At 36.6% G+C, this 16,979-nt stretch overlaps 1 protein-coding gene across 6 annotated transcripts in view; it reads left to right on the top strand.

Annotated features, from left to right (window-relative positions):
* The window catches only part of DLGAP5 (DLG associated protein 5), a 42,282-nt gene extending 26,371 nt beyond the window's left edge, over positions 1–15,911 (top strand). For 4 of the 6 annotated variants that reach the window (XM_069596670.1, XM_069596671.1, XM_069596675.1 and 1 more), the window contains exons 13-19: positions 2,872–2,964; positions 6,396–6,612; positions 9,202–9,385; positions 10,863–10,923; positions 11,934–12,177; positions 13,022–13,071; positions 15,378–15,911. In XM_069596670.1, coding sequence (XP_069452771.1) covers positions 2,872–2,964; positions 6,396–6,612; positions 9,202–9,385; positions 10,863–10,923; positions 11,934–12,177; positions 13,022–13,071; positions 15,378–15,518 — 990 coding nt within the window. In that variant the 3' untranslated portion in view covers positions 15,519–15,911. The remainder of the gene's footprint in view (positions 1–2,871; positions 2,965–6,395; positions 6,613–9,201; positions 9,386–10,862; positions 10,924–11,933; positions 12,178–13,021; positions 13,072–15,377) is intronic. The other 2 variants (XM_069596673.1, XM_069596672.1) reach the window with 1 other exon arrangement.
* The last annotated feature ends 1,068 nt before the right edge of the window (positions 15,912–16,979 follow it).

Genomic DNA, 16,979 nt, shown 5'->3' with positions numbered 1-16,979 from the left:
CCAGTGTTTATATATCTGACAATTTTCACATTGATGAGTTGGTTCGCTGCTGCTGCTGCTGCTGCTAAATCGCTTCAGTCATGTCCGACTCTGCGACCCCACAGACGGCAGCCCACCAGGCTCCCCCGTCCCTGGGATTCTCCAGGCAAGAACACTGGAGTGGGTTGCCATTTCCTTCTCCAATGCATGAAATTGAAAAGTGAAAGTGAAGTCGCTCAGTCGTGTCCGACTCTTAGTGACCCCATGGACTGCAGCTAGTATACTTCAATGGTGATCAATTAATTTTGTGTTTCCTAGTATTGTTATTAATTTATAGATTTAAAGATATTGGATGTGTTTTCATTGTTTATAGTTACCATCTGTATTGATGCTCATTTCTCAGCTTTGGTCATTGGGAGCCTCTTCAACAAATTGGCTGTTGGGACCTTTTTTTTTTGTTTTTTAAGAGTTGTATTGAAATATGATCTACATATCATAAAATTAGCCCATTTCAAGTGTTCTGTTCAATGATTTTCAATAAATTTACAGAGTTGTACAACCATCACCATGATCCAAATTTAGAACATTTTTGTTATTTAAACATTTTTTATTTGGCCTCACCACTCAGCATGAGGGATCTTAGACCCCTGTACAGGGACTGAACCCAGACCCCAGCAGTGAAAGCACTGGGTCCTAACCATTGGACCACCAGGGAATTCCCAAGAAAACTTTTATCACCACAAAAAGGTCCTCTTTGCCTATCTGCAAATCAGTCCGCACTCCCACTCCTAGTCCGCAAGCAACCACTGATCTTGCTGTCTTTGTAGATTTGCCTTTTGTGAACATTTCATATTAAGTAGACTAATACAGTATGTGGTCTTTTGTATGTGACTTTTTTCACTTAGCATGATGTTTTTGAGGTTCATCCATGTTGTAGATTGTATCTGAACTTTAACCAACTGATGTATGTTTAGATTGTTTCCACTCTTTGGTGATTATGAAGTCATCTATGAATATTCCTATATTGTGTGGATTTATGTTTTTATTTCTCTCGGGTAGATATGTGGAATATTGCTGGATCATACAGTAAATTTATGTTTAACTTTTAAAGAAACTGCCAAACTATTTCCCAAAGTGATTACAGCATTTTTCTTACCAACAATTGGTGTGTTCCTTTTTTACCGTATTCATTCTTGTTATTGTCTGTCTTTTTAGAATAACCATCCTAGTGGGTGAGAAGTATCTCGTTATGTAATAGTTTTGGTTTGTGTTTCCCTAATGATAATGATGTTAAGCATCTTTTCATGTGCTTATTAGCTGTTCATATTTTTGGGGGTAAAATATCTAGTGAAATATTTTGCCCATTTTTACATTGGTTTGTCTTTATTATGGAGTGGTAAGTGTTTTCAATGTATCATGGACACAAGTCCTTTATCAGAAGTATTATTTGCAAATATTTTCTCCCAATTTGTGGCTTGTCTTGTAATTTTCTAAATAATTTCTTTTGAAGTGTAGATATTTTAAATTTTGATGAAGTTCAATTTATCAATTTTTTTTCTTTTTGTGATCATATCTAAGAACTCTTTTTGCTTAACCACAAATCACAAAGATTTTCTGTTAGGTTTTTTCTAAAAGTGCTATAGTTTTAGCTCTTACAGCTAGGTCTGTGAGCCATTTGGAATTTTTGGTGTGTGTATAGTGTAGGCAAAAGTCTAAATTCATCTGTTTTCTTGAGGATATAAAATTTTCCCAGTACTGTTTCTTGAAAAGACTGTCTTTTCCTTATTGAACTGCAGTGGCACCTTGTTGAAAATCAGTAATCATAAAGGTAATCCTGAGTCATTTTGACATTTAAATATTTTTTTGAGAGAGAGAGTGAGAATATTTATAAATATAAATACATAGTAAGGGCACTTGAAGCAAATTTACCAAACTGTTGACAGTGGGTACCTCTTTGGAAGAGATTGGAAATATCAAAAGGATGGGGATATTACTTTGAATTTTTTAAAGTGAGATTGTGAGAAGGCAAACCACAGACTAGAAGAAAAATGTTTGCAAATGATATATCTGATATTTGATACAGACATATCTGCATCAAAATATACAAAGAATCCTTAAAACCACCTTTAAAGTGGTTTTAAAGTGGAGAAAAGACCTGAGCAGACACCTTGCCAAAGAAGATATACAGATGGCAAGTAAGCATTTGAAGAGATAAAGCTCAACATCATAGATCACTAAGGAATTGCCAATTAAAACTACAATGAGATGCCACTGCATGCCTATTAGAATGGCAAAAATCCAAACCACTGACTTCACCAAATGCTGGTGAGCATGGCAGGCATCAGGAACTCTAATTCATTGCTGGTGGGAATGCAAAATGGTACAGCCACTTTGGAAGACAGTTTGTCAGTTTCTCACAGAGCTAGATGTGCTCTTATCATATAATCCAAAACGTGCACACAAAAACGTGTACACAGATGTTTATAACGTCTTTATTCATAATTGCCAAAACTTGGAAGCAGCCAAGATGTCCTTCAGTAAGAGAATGGATAAATAAACTGTAAAAAAGAGAGAGAATGGTTGTGTTCAGATTGTGTAATTTAGGAAACAAAAACATTTAGGATATCTCTCTTAGCATTTTAGTGATGAAAAATAATTTAGGAGAGTTATTCATATATGACATCCATTATGTAGATTTTGGAGGTTTAGAAGACAAAATATAACAATAAACAATTTTACCATAAGAGTTTTTTACTTGAATACTGAATTGAGAATGATTAGTCTAATTTATGTTGCCATTCTCAATTTTTTTTAAGCTTCAGTTTATTAGTTTGTCATTTTAATGTGGTTTTTTTAATTGACCTGATAAACTTGTGCTTTATTTATTAACAGATAGAAGACGTAAATCAAAAATTCAGCAATCTGACCAAACTTGAGGAATCTGGATGGCAAAACAATAACAATACAAGCAAAAAAGTTTTTCGGGTAAGTCTGTGGATTTCTAATATAGACTCCTCTACTCTAAAGAATTTTTATCTTCCAGCTTCAAAAACATTTAGCTTCAGATTTTTTTATCATTTTATAAAATAAGTTTCATATCCTGATTGTCTTTAAAGAAAGAATAAGGAAATGAACAACACGAAATTCAGGATGATTATTTCTGGAGGGAGGAATGATGGGGGCTGTGATGGCATTGGGGCACCCCAGGAGCTTCTGCGGTACTTAGTGCTACTAAGCGCATATGTGTGTGTTTGTTTTATTCTTCAAATTGTGTTTATACATAGTAGAAGTAAATAATTTATATAACACTTAGTATGTGCCAGGTGTTGTTCCAAGTACTTAACATGTTTTAACTCACTTAATCCTCAACAATCCTATTGAGGTGGTACTGTTATCTGGGATGTGAGGCCCAGAATAGATTGTTACATGCCCAAGGTGGAGCTAGGTTTCAGGCCAGACTTGCACATTCCAGAATCCCTGCTTTTATCCAGTACAGTGGATTGTGTGTCTCTTTTGAGTGATACATTTCAAAATGAAAGAATTTTAAATAGAAAAGAGGAACAATGCCTCTTTAGAATATCTGTCTTCTTCCCTACACTTTATTTCGTAAAATTTCCTTTTACTTTTCTCTGTGAAATTCACTTTATCATGATAGATTCCAGTGTTACATATTTGTAGATTTTTTTCCCCCTAATAATGTTTATTTATTTATTTGGCTGTATGGGGTCTTCATGGCTTTGTGAACTTGTCTCTAGTTGTGGCGAGTGGGGCACTACTCCAGTTGCAGGCTGCTGGCTATTATGATAGATTCCAATGTTATATATTTGTAGATTTTTTTCCCCTAATAATGTTTGTTTGTTTATTTGGCTGTATGGGGTCTTCATGGCTTTGTGAACTTTTCTCTAGTTGTGGCAAGTGGGGCAGTACTCCAGTTGCAGGCTGCTGGTTTCTCTTGTTGCGGAGCACAGGCTCTAGGGCATGTGGGTGGGCTTCCGTAGTTGTGGCACATGGTCTCAACAGAGGTGGCTTCCAGGCTCTAGAGCACAGGCTCAGTAGTTGCGGCGCACAAGCACAGTTGCTCCATGGCACGTGGGATCTTCCCGGATCAGAGGTCAAACCTGTGTCTCCTCCATTGGCAGGCGGACTCTTCACCACTAAGCCCCAGGGAGGCCTTCTAGTAATGTTTTAAACTCACTGGTTCAGATGAGCACTTTTCAAACATCCAGTTTTCCTTTTAGATTTTAGAAAAATGCCTGTGGTTATAAAATTAGGCTTCCAGATTGGTACTTTATTATGCTGTGTAATCCAGATAAAAAACTGTTTTGACTCCTTAGGAATTTAAGATGTTAGAGTATTAAAGAAAGATTTAATAAAATTATTTTGCTAATTGTTATGACAAGGACTCTAAGGACACTGACAAAATTAAACAAATGAGTTTTAAATATACTAAACAGTGAAGGATACTTGAACATTTTGAAGCTACTGTAGATATTTCTTATTGAGTACTTAGTCCTGGAAACATCAATATCATCAGTGATGCAAATAATGGCTGTAGCAATATGGCAGAGCCTTGTAATTCTGCGTTTCATCACCAGGTGTCTCTCTCCTCCTACTTTATTTATAAGCTATTGTTAAGCTATGGAACAAATAAGATTTATCTTTTACCTATATTTTGACACCGTTCCCTTCTGATTCCTATTTATTGACTTCTCATTCCATCACTTAGCCTTGTTTTCTACCTTTCCCTCCTTTTTCCATCTGTTTTGAGATATATTTAAGTGTCTTATCTTTGTTTACATTAGAAAAAACAAAAACAGCTAAACCTATGAGGTCCACATCTCCCTCTAGTTATCTGTACCTTCCTTTTCTCATTCCCATTTCTTTCTTCCCAGTCACAAAGTTCTCTATACTCTGTCTTTACTATTTTGATCCCCATTTACCTCTCCAACTCACCGCCATTCAGCTTCACCCTCTCCAGGCCTCTAGAACAGTTATAACCAAGGTTATTGACCCACTAGTTCTGCAGTTAATAGACAGTTAATTATAAAATCTAGTCCCTCTGCATTATTAAATACAGTCTGCTTCCTCTTTCTTGAAATTATATTCTACTGATCTTCCTCCTACCTCTATATCCATTCTTCGGTCATGTTTGCAAGTTTCTGTTTCCACTTGTCCCTTAAGTGGTTATTTGTGATATAAGTTTCTACTTCAGCTCTCTTCCCTCCTTCCACTTTCTTCATGTGCAGTTGTACCCACCCTGCAATGATTCCCAAATCTATATTTCAAACCACACTTACTGCTGACACAGTAATACTTTAAGTATCAAGATATATATGAGCTATTTATCCCAAACTGAAATCATCTGCACACGCATTGATGTTTCCCTGTTCCAGAGAATGGCGGTACCATCCCTCCAGGGGCCCAAGATGGAAACCTGGTTATCTTCTGTGATCCGTTCTGTTTTTCACCATTTTACCCTTGCATGTCTAAAAGATTGCTAAGTCCTCTCAATTCTTCCTCTTAAACATCTCTTGAATCTGTTTACTTTTTTCCATTTTTCCCCCTCCTTAACCTCAACTACTGGCATCTTTTCCCAGTGTCACTGCGGAAGTCTCCTTCCTAACTGGCTTGTCATCCTCCAGCCCGTTCTCCAGGCTGGACAGAGTGAGTGACCTTTCTAAAAGGCAAATTCGGTAATGCTAACCTCCTGCTTAAAAATCATAGGTAATCTCTATTCTTTTGTCCTCTGTGTAAATGGCCACATGTGAAGGATTCTGATTAGCTGTGCTCATCTCATGCCAACTCCTCTGTGCTTTTTCACTTCTGGTTTTGCAAACATGCTGTTCTCTCTGCCTAGCCCTTTCCTTACCCCATCTTGTAGCTCACCTATCTCTGATTTCAGCTTAGGTGTGACTTCCTGGAAGCTTTTCTTGGTGCCTCTGAAGGTTGATTAATTCATAAATTCAGCCCTCTGAATTTAGTTTGAACATGACATTTATTCTTCTCAGTGTCTTTATCTAGCTCTTCCACCATGAGGCTGAGACCTCCTTGAGAGCAGGAACTTGGTCCTTTAACTTTTGGCCCCAGCATTTTAGCACATACTAGGAGCTTGATAAGTATATATTGAACATGCTAAATATTTTACAAATGCTTTATTTGTTTTTCTTATAAAATGATAATGTGTAAAAGTATTAATCGCTCAGCCATGTCCAACTTTTTGTGACCCCATGGACTGTAGCCCGCCAGGCTCCTCTGTTCATTGAATTCTCCAAGCAAGAATACTGGAGTGGGTAGCCATTCCTTTCTCCAGAAGGTATTCCCAACCCAGGGGTCGAACCTGGATCCTTCTGCATTGCAGGCAGATTCTTTAGATGATAATGAGTAGCTTTAATAAATGTTATAATTTCTCTTCACAGAAAAAAGTTGTCTCGGGTATAACAAGTAAACCCAAACAGGATGACGGAAGAATTGCTGCTAGAAATCGCCTCGCTGCCGTAAAAAATGCAATGAGAGAGAGAATTAAGCAGGAGGAACAGGCTGAGGCAGCAGCCTCTGTAATGCCAAAGGAAGTGGATAAAATAGTGTTTGATGCTGGATTTTTCAGAATTGAAAGTCCCATTAAATCATTCTCAGGTTAGTTTTTTCTGCTGAGACTACTTAAGGGAAATTCTTTGGTTGGATGGACGCTTGCGTAAGAGTTGAAAAACAGTTTTCATGTGAAGATTTATGTGTTTTCACTGTGATTTCTGAGAAATAGCTTATGGAAGATAAGTTTGGTTTCATTTTCATTTGGAGTGAAAATTTTCCTCCGGTGTTTTTGAAATGTAATGAAAGTACCTATTCCCTGATTTTAAAATACTGCCATGTAACCATCTCGTAATACTTTGGGAAGTCATTCTTTCTTATGATTTTCTAACTCTGGTTGTGTTTTTCATAGGCAATCTTTATTAGATTGAATTTATTTACTTAGATTGAAATTAAATATAAGCCATAAATGAGAGGTCATAGTTGAAGTAATCTGTTCCTTAAATCTTGGTAGACACTTCTGTTAATGCTTTAAGTGCTAGATGTTTATTTCCAAGGAGAAGCAGACCAAGTCTTCTTTAAGTACTAATTAGCAGAAGGGATTTTTTTTTTTCTATTATCTAACTGTGTCCACTAGGAAGATTTCTGACAATAAATTTGAGTTGCTATCTAATGTTTACTTTAAAATGTAAATTTATCACCAAGTATTTTATAACCTCCCAATCAATTTAGGTATCACACCTAGTGTGTGGTTTTGATGTGTTTCCTTTCTTCTAAGCAGCTATGCTCCCTGGATGCCCAGGAATTGCCTCACTGCTAATGACACGGCTCCTTGCTACTTACTTTCCAAGGATCCTAGTAGTTTGCAGGACTGTGGGTTCACTGCTGTATGTTCTTTCATGTCCCATCTTGGCACTTATGACTAGAGAGATCAAGGTTTTTGACCAAAATTTATCTTTTTGAAATTGAGTTTTAATTATAGAACACATAGGTTATATGAGGTTTGTTATAAAACAGAAGTCCCCCAAGAAGCCCCTATTTGTTATGTCCTCAAGATCACCACTTCCAGTGCTTAGAGGAATCTTTGGGTATTATTTATGGCCTTTTCTAAATAAAGTGTAGATTTTTTTCTTGAATTATTTCTTTGATATACTTTCCTTGGTTCTCTCTGATCTTTCTTCCAGAAGCACATGTCTTTCTCCTGGTAACAGGCTATCATTCTTTCCTGTACTTGTCATTTTCTTCTACTTCCTGAATTTCTTCAACCTTCCTGTTGACGATGTTTTTAATTCCTAAGAGCTCTCTCTCATTCTTTGGATGTTCCGTTTTATAATATTCTGTACTTGTTTCTTAAGTGCGTTGTCTTATCTTTCTGCAGACATTAATGATAACTTTTATGCATTCTTCTCCTGGAGAGTCAATATTTGTTCCAAAATACTCTTATCTGTTTGGTTTTGGTTTCTATCTCTTGTATCAGAGGCTTCCCTTGGGTATCTAATGGCAGTTCACTGCCTGCTCACAGCGATGAGCAGGGCTCTGCATGGCAGCACATGGGTGGTAGGGTTTTTACTGTGGGATGATTTAGCTGCATTGTTATGGGGATGATTTAGCTGCATTGTTATGCTGTATTTAAGTCTTTTCTCATGGGCTAGTCAGATTCTCATGGGGTCGCTAAGAGTCTGAGGGACTCACTTTCACTTTTCACTTTCATGCATTGGAGAAGGAAATGGCCACCCACCCCAGTGTTCTTGTCTGGAGAATCCCAGGGACGGTGGAGCCTGATGGGCTCCCATTGGGTCGTACAGAGTCAGACATGACTGAAGCGACTTAGCAGCAGCAGTCAGGTTCTCCAGAGATCTTTCCAATCTGCTGCCTGGAGGGTATAATTCTGGCTGCCAGTCTTTCAGGAGCTACATGGAGGGAGGGAAACTGAGTGTATCAACAGTTTTAAAAATACTCATTTCATCCCGCCTTTTACACATAGTACTCATCTTTGAATTGTATCCCCTAAACCAGAGACCCTCTATTTCAACTTTTTAGGGGAAATAAGCCTCTAGTTTTTTTTTCAATCTTCATGGTGGGAGGGGATTGTTCACAGCTGCCCAGCTGTGCATAATGAGGAAAGGTGTCTGGACTCTTAATTGTTTTTTAAACTGACTTTGAACCAATCTTCCTGTTATTACCTGTGCTCCTAGCGATTCTTGACGCCACCAATTCTTTTTGAGGAGTACTGTGGTATAAACTGGGCTGATTCACATCTTTCCTGACTGGTGGCTTAGGATTTATTTTCTCAGGTTTACTAGGAAATACACTACTCACCCATCTATATTGCACTTCCAAAATTTCCTAAGTTTTGTTGTCTCTTTGTTTCACCTGTCCTTGAAAATTATATTCCAAATTTTAAAAGTCACTGACCTTAAAAAAAGAGGATGCTTTGTCCTTGTAGTGTTCTCCCTTTTAAGATTATCTCTTTACTGTTTATAGTAGTGAAACGTTAAGAGGAAGCCTTTAGTTTGTGTGTTCAGTATCATCTTTAACTGAAAGTCTCAGGCATTTGACTTTAACAAACATTATTTTTTATAGGAGAAAGAAGCTAGTTGTTAGGGGAATAGGAAAAATTGGCACTGTCTCTCTAATTATAGTGAAAAATGAATGAAAGAGCTTTTTGGTATTGAGATGATTTCTTTCATCTTCTAGGACTTTCTTCTGAATGTGTTTCTCAAAGACTTAAAACACCTCAGTCTGTCAGCAAAACTGTGTCTGAGACCAGGGCTGAGATGGGCCTTCTAAGACAAACTACATCACCAGAGAATCCTGGTCCTCAGGGTGCCAAAAGTGAACATGTTGATAAGACTTTGATTTCAAATATTCCTGGAAACAGGTATTTCTTTAATGTGTTATTACTAAGAGTTTAACAGATGTAGACATTAAATACCATTTCCAGTTGTTAACCTGTTAAGTATGCAACACATATATTTTTAAATTTCACAATGACCATAACATATAGGCAATATTTCTGTTTTATAAAGGAGGAAACTAAGGCTTCAGATTTCAGATTTGGAAATGGTCATATCTAGAAGGATAAAATAAATTCTGCAGAACTAAGAAGAAAAGAAACAATATAGTGTTCTTTGGTGCTAAGCAGTATAGTGTTCTTTTGTATGCAGTTTTGGTGCTTGACACATCTGAGCTCAAAACCAGTCATGTGACATACTGTGAAACTTCAGGTCAAGTTTAATTAACTCAGCTTCAGTTTCATCATGTATAAAATAGTGCTGTTACGTCCCTGCAGGGTCATTAAGAGGTAGGCACTTTTGTACCAGCCTTTATGGAAAGTACCTTGGGAATCTTGACTTGACAGATGGCAGAGCAGACAAGGGGGAGCTAATATGTACTGAACAGTTATTATGGGCTGGACATGGCTCTAGGTTCCTATCACATATTATCTCATTCAGTCCTCAGAACAACCATGTGAGGTACTGAATCCCCATTTTTCAAAAATGAGAAAATTTGGAAAGTGAGTAAGTTACCCAAATTCACCTTGAGAACACCCTATAATTTGAAATGGGGGAAACAAATTAAAGTTTTTCTTCGTAAGTATTTCATGGAACAAGTTGTAAAATTTCTAGTTTTTAATGTAAGCCACAGTGTATTTAGCATTTGTGGCAGTTAAAATACTTTAGATGCTTTAAAACTCTGTGGATTATAAGATACCAATTTATTGTCATTTCTTATCCTGCAGTTCATTTTCTTGTACTAAGAAGATCCAAAATTGTATTTAAGTGATATTACAAGTGCTATTTAGGATTTCTCTTTACTGTTTTAATTTCTAAAAATAGTCTCAAAAGAGCCTTTTTACAAACAACTTTGTACAATGAAGGCAAAGTGAAGCTGAAAAGCAGAAAAATAGAGTATACTTAAAAAAAAAAACTCCAAGAGATTGAGACAGATGTTTCTAATAAAACGTGAGTTAAGAACTTCAGGATTTGAATGTATTGTGCTGTAGCTAACAAGTAAATGTAGCCAACTCCAGCTATATAATACTTGCATGTTGCTTCTGTCCCCTAGAAGTAAGCTTTAGCTTACCCTTCCCTAGTATGTGGCTCTGGATTTGGCTGAGGTTCAAAAGATTTCCAATAGACTGACCAGCATGGTCAAAGGCTTGCAAGCATTCTGGGGAAAATGCATTTGGTTTCTAAGGCCATCCTATAGTAGCTATCATCAAAAACTAATCTGTTTGGATCAGGCCTGATCTTAGATGAGGGCCCATCTCTGACCCATAAAGGATAGTCTCAAAACAAGTCAAGACAGCAATATGTTTAATTTTCTGAGTACAGTGCTTCTTTTTTCTTTTTCAGAAACAGCATAGGAGAAGATGCTAAGTGTCTTGGATTACAAGATTTAATTGAAATAAACCATGTAAGTCCTGTTCCAATGCATTAGGTAGCCCAGGATGTTATCTATTTGTATCAATATATATAGTAACTCCATAAACAACCCCCAGAATTTCCACTGGAAATCTTAATCAGTTATATGAAATGATAGTTCTTATTCCTTTGGCTTGTTTGAGACCATAGTGCCAATTTGTATTTCAGCTTACATCAAGGTTATTTTTGTAAATAAAGTTTTATTGTACTACAGCCACTGTCATTAATTTATATATTTGGCTGCTTTAAAAAGACAATGATAGAGTGATCAGTGTTTGTGTCAGAGACTGGCTTACAAAGCCTAAAGTATTTATAGTTGACTCTTGAACAACAGAGGGCTTTCCAGGTGGTGTAATGGTAAAGAATCTGGAAACTTCAGTTCTAGCCCTGGATCAAGAAGATTCTTTGGAGTAGGAAATGGCAACCCAACTCCAGTATTCTTGCCTAGAGAATTCTATGGACAGAGAAGCCTGGCAGGCTGCAGTCCTTCGGGTCACAAAGAGTTGGACACAGCTGAGCACACACACCCTTGAACGACAGCAAGAGGGGTGTGCCATCCCTCTGCACAGTTGAAAATCCACATAAAACTTACGTTGGCCCACTCCTTATACTTGGTTCTTCCATGTTAGTAGTTTTGCATCTGTGGATTCAACAACTGCAGATCCTATAGTATTTACCACTGAAAAGATTCTAAGTGGACCCTTGCAGTTCAAACATGTATTGTTCAAGAGTCCATCATACACCTGGCCCTTCACATAGAATGTTTGTCAATCTCTGAACCGGGATATTGGTACTTGCTGAGAAACTTTCCTTCAGTTATACTATTGCTGTAATATTATCTGATCTCATTGTTCAAGAAGCAAGATAGTAGGATGGATTTATAGTGTTCTTTAGCTTGTGCTCAGAATGTCATCCCTCTATTATTATTTTAAATAGTGACAAGACTTTTTATGTTTATTTAACTTTTGGGTAATTAAATATGAAAACCATTTTTACTTCCAGGGTATAAATAAGATAAACTTTGAGATAGATCGTTTATCTAGTAAAAGAATGAATTTGGCTCTCCATGCTGGCAAAGTAGCAGATGATATTAATACTAACAAAAAGGAAGAAGTTTCAGATGTTGTGGAAGGAATGGAACTAAATTCAGTTACAACACAAGATGTTTTGATGATTAGCCCTGAAAAAAATATACAATCACAAAATAACATCTCATGGGAAGAAGAAACAAAAACTTCTCAGCCAGGTAAGGTCTTTTTAATGTATTTAAATAAGGTTTCATTAAAAAATGAACTTGTCCTAAAGTATAGATTATCGTAGACACTTCTGGATATAGTTTCCAAGAATAAAGGTTGAGAAACTGGACACTTGCTGTAAATATCTAATGAGAATTAGTTCCTGTTGTGGTACCCCACTCTCTACCCCAAACCTTTTGAGACAGACTTGTTAAAAATCAGCAACAGATACTAATCCACGTTGAATGACAAGAGCACTTTTGATTAGACCTAACTATCTGGGGTCCTTTGTTGTTTGTGAAGGCTCAGAATTAGAAAAATTCCCTTAAACTTTTTTTAGTTCTCTTCTTTTCCATCAAAGAACCTCAAACCTTTCTTTAAAAATGTCCTTTTTTTCTGCCCTAATACCTTTTCTTACCTGTTTTGTTGCCATTGTTCTTCAATAGGAAATGGCTGTTGTATTTATGTTATAATGTAATGTGTGATGGTTTCACCTCCTGTTTTTACCTGTTACCCTATGGTGCTGTTCTGGTTGGGGCCTAAGGTAAAATAAACATTATAACATTGGGCAGACACTTAATGCACTTCTGCTATGTTCTTATAGCGTTTTTTGGATACCTTTAAATTACAAGCATGAGATTTATTTAGAGAAGACTTAGTATACTGAAATTAAGGATGAGAATTTTACGAAGAAATTTAACTACATTTAAAAAGATATAGCATAAGATGGCCCACATTTTTCTTCGCCTTTGATATTTGGAAGTTTTCATATCTTTTAAGTCTGTCCTTTTCTAACAACCCTTAACTGCGAGAATATTCTTTAAAAAGTTAAAAATTATTCTTTTTTTTTTTCAGTATTATGTGATAATAAAAGTCTCAGTACTGGATGCCATCTTCTTGATTCAGTAAGTTTTCAATTTATTTGAAAAGTTCTTTGTATTTTAGATTTGTTTTATAAAATGAGCGTTATTTTTCAGTTTATATGCACAGTTTAAAATGTACATCTTATCACTATTTACTCTGAAGTCCTTTTTTGTTTATTTTTTTCTCAAAATGGGGAAAAAATTTTCATATACTTTATAGTATGCTTTAGTATTAAACTGAAGATTTAATTCTTTATATGGTTTATGTATCAAATTTGTTGTGACAGATTGGTTGAATACTTAGTATGCTTAGTATTTCTCAGTGATGCAAGAAAAGGATAACACAAGATTATACCCTTTTGAAGTATACAGTTGAGAAGAAAATGTCTATCCTATCTTCAGTCATCAATGCTTATTTTCATTGTAATTCTTTTAGATTGCTGTTTTTATGCCCTGTTATTTTATTTGGAAGCCCCCCGACCTTTACTTTTTAGTGACCTCTTGCCTCTAAGTCTAGTCCAGACATTTGCCTGTCTGTGAAGCCTTCCTGTAAAAGCTCTCATCTCTCATCTGTTCCTCTGTAGACAAAGGCGTACAGTACATGCAGTACACACATTTAATCTCTTTTTGAGAGTATAATATGAATAAACTATTGCATTCGTAAAACATACGATGCTTTCAGGAATCTATTTCCCTTATTAACTGTAAGTTCCTCTTTGGGCAGAGCTGTCTGATTCATATTCATGGATGCTGGCACTTAACATTTAGGACATAAATGGAAGCGTGCTCTCTTGCCTGCTGAGTCTCTGCAGCATTGGTTTTCAGCCCCACTCCCAGATATTTTTATTTCAGTGATCTGGTTTTGGACGTTCACCAGGCAATTTATGTAGCCAGGGTCAGCAACTCTGGTTTACAGCCTTACCTGGAAATTTTCCAGGGACAGTTGTTAAAATGAGTCAGGGAATGGGCTTTTTTGCTAATCTTCAATCTCAGAATATAAAAAAATCATTAAGGCAAATGTAGAATAAAACAGCAACAGTTTTTGTTAATCTCACGAAGCCTGACGAATGCTTGGCTTTCTTACACCACTAATTCCTTAAGGACCTCTGACTATGTTGACTTTTTATTATCTTTCAAAGCTGCCTTCTCCATATTCAGCCTTCAGGGCTCGCTGCATCTCAGGAGCAGAATGGTTTCTGTGACGTGCACTGTTCATTCTTGGTTTCAGCCTTCTTTACTCAGAGGCTGACACCTAGACGGACAGGGATTTCAGCATGAGGCCAGTTTATAGAAACCTGATTTAATCTCATTCCCAGTTCTCAACTCTACATGATTGGTTCTGATAATATGTATTATAAATAAGTCTAGAAGTTAATCATAACATTCTGTTTTTTGATATATTATTAGTAATATAATTAAAATTGCTTCACAGTTATACATTTTCTTGTTGATAAATCTTAGTATCTTATAACTTAGTCTCCCTGTGAGTTATTTTCCATTCCCATAAATATTAGGATTTATATTCTAGGATCTTTTTAATAGATATACCTTTAGACCCACACGATTACCAGCATAATTTAAACCTGAAGTAGGGCTTGAGGGAGAACAAAGAGAAGGATCCTGGCAGGATCACACCAGTAAAAGTTCTGCTAATTACAGTGATGTGGACTAGGGTGTGTGGAATCTGCCTAAGTGGCTTCAGTTTTAGTCACCCTGCATATGTTACTGAAGTCTGTCACCTTTTAAGGCATGTATTCCTTTTTAGAAATATTTACTTTTTAAAAATTTATTTTTCACTGGAGGATAATTGCTTTCCAATGTTCTGTTGGTTTCTGCCACACAAAAGCATGAATCAGCCATGAGTATACATAGGTCCTTTCCCTCTTGAATCTCCCCCTCACCTCCCATCCCTTCCCACCCCTCTAGGTGGAGCTTCCTGTGTTATGCAGCAACTTCCCACTAGCTAGCTGTTTTATATATGATAATCTATATATTTCAGTACTTCTCAATTTGTCCCACCCTCTCCTTCCTCCACTGTATCCAGAAGTTTGTTCTCTATGTCTGCATCTCTATTCCTGCCTTGCAAGTAGGTTCATCAGTACCATTTTTCTAGGTTCCATATATAAGGTATATATTCCTAATATACTTTTCAATTTTAAAAAATCTCTATTTTGAAATTAGATCCATGGAGGGTAGCATAACATTATGTTACTAAGAATTTTATCATTGTGTACAAAAAATGTTGTTTATATTATTAATTAATCCACTACTAATTTGAAAGATTGAACACTCACTTGGTAAAACTCTTGATAATTACTTCAGTGGCTTCTCTTAAATTTCTTCTCTAGCCAGGCCTGAACTGCAGTAATACATTCATTCAGGTGGAGAGAAGACATCAAGAACAGACCAGACACATTTCCTTTGGTGGTAACCTGATTTCCTTTTCACCTCTGAGGCCTCTCAGTGGAGAACAACCAGAAGAATTTTAAATTTAAAAATAAATCCAGACATCTTTCTTCATGTCATCAGTGCTGTGTTCTTAGAATATTGAAAAGTTGAAGAGCGTTTGTGTTCACTGCTGTTCAAGCTACTTGTAGACTGTTGACCCTCCTTAGGTGGATGCAGAACCTGTGGATACTGAGAGCCTGCTGTTAAGAGATTTAAGCATCCTTGAATTTTGGTATCTGTGTGTGTGTGTGAGGGGACGGGGGTGATCCTGGGACCAATCCAACCACCCCCCTCAGGATTCTGAGGAGTGATTGTGTAATATTTTAATATTCAGTGTTCATCAAAGTGTATTTTAGCTATGATACTATTTCTCAAGGGAAGTGGGGATATGTTATATATTAACCAATGCAGAATAAAAATGTACTGTGCCTTGCCTCTCTTGTTTAAAATGTATAAGCTTAAGTATATCTGCTCAGAGCTTACTAACATTCTTCAGTTTAATTGAAATATAATGTTAAACTTTGACAAATATTTGCATTCTTTTATACTTTATTCTTAGTTTGAACTCTTAAATTTGTTGATATTGAATAGCTTACATATTGCATTTTCAGGGTATGTGGAGTTTCTTTAGCTATCAATCAGTATATTTGGAATACTTTCTCCTTTATAAAACTCTTGACTGTAGGATTGTAGAAGACAGGGGCATCAGTACGACAGAGCACTAAGCTGACTCATAAGTAGCAGAAGCTTCCCATCAGACCTGGGGCCAGTTATTTCTGTTTGCAAATGAGGTGAGTATTGGGGGTATTCACTGAACAAGCAGCACCTTTATGGATAATTCTTTAAGATGAGGGCCTTCCAAACAAGAAAGGAAAAGCACATCCACTTTTGTTAGAGGAAGTTGTGTTGGGCTTGTAGAAAAGACAGTATTATCAAAGTTGGGAGTTTTCTAAGGGTCCAGGGCCATGAACATGTAAAAGAGATGAGTACAGAGCAACCCAAGACTTAGTACATACATAAAGCTATATGTGATATAACAATAAGATAACATTTGCCCTCAAGGATGAAGTCAGTGTGTGCATACTCGGTTGTGTCTAACTCTTTGCAACCCCGTGGACTGTAGCTTGCCAGGCTCCTCTGTCCATGAGATTTTCCAGGCAAGAATACTGGAGTGGGTTGCCATTGATAAAGTAGATGAGACTAAAACAATGTCAGTCAGTAAACATGATTTTTTTTAGGTTTAATAAGATGTACTGTTGAATCACTTAGAAAACTTTTGGCTGTTAAAGTAACAATGCAATGAACTCCAATTGGCTTAACAATAGGAAGTTCATTATTATAATGTTGTCATGGTGATTTCAGGCACTTCACAGTCAACAGCTCAATGATGCATCAAGGTCCAATATCTGTTCACAGTTCATTCTGGCATCCTTGGTGTCAGCATCTCTAACGCTGGGTGCTTGGGGGTATAAGATGGCTGCTAGTGGTAATCAGAGCTATGT

Source organism: Ovis canadensis, chromosome 7 (genome assembly GCF_042477335.2).
Source record: "Ovis canadensis isolate MfBH-ARS-UI-01 breed Bighorn chromosome 7, ARS-UI_OviCan_v2, whole genome shotgun sequence".
Taxonomy (NCBI): Eukaryota; Metazoa; Chordata; class Mammalia; order Artiodactyla; family Bovidae; genus Ovis; species Ovis canadensis.
This window is presented reverse-complemented; position numbering and strand designations above follow the sequence as displayed.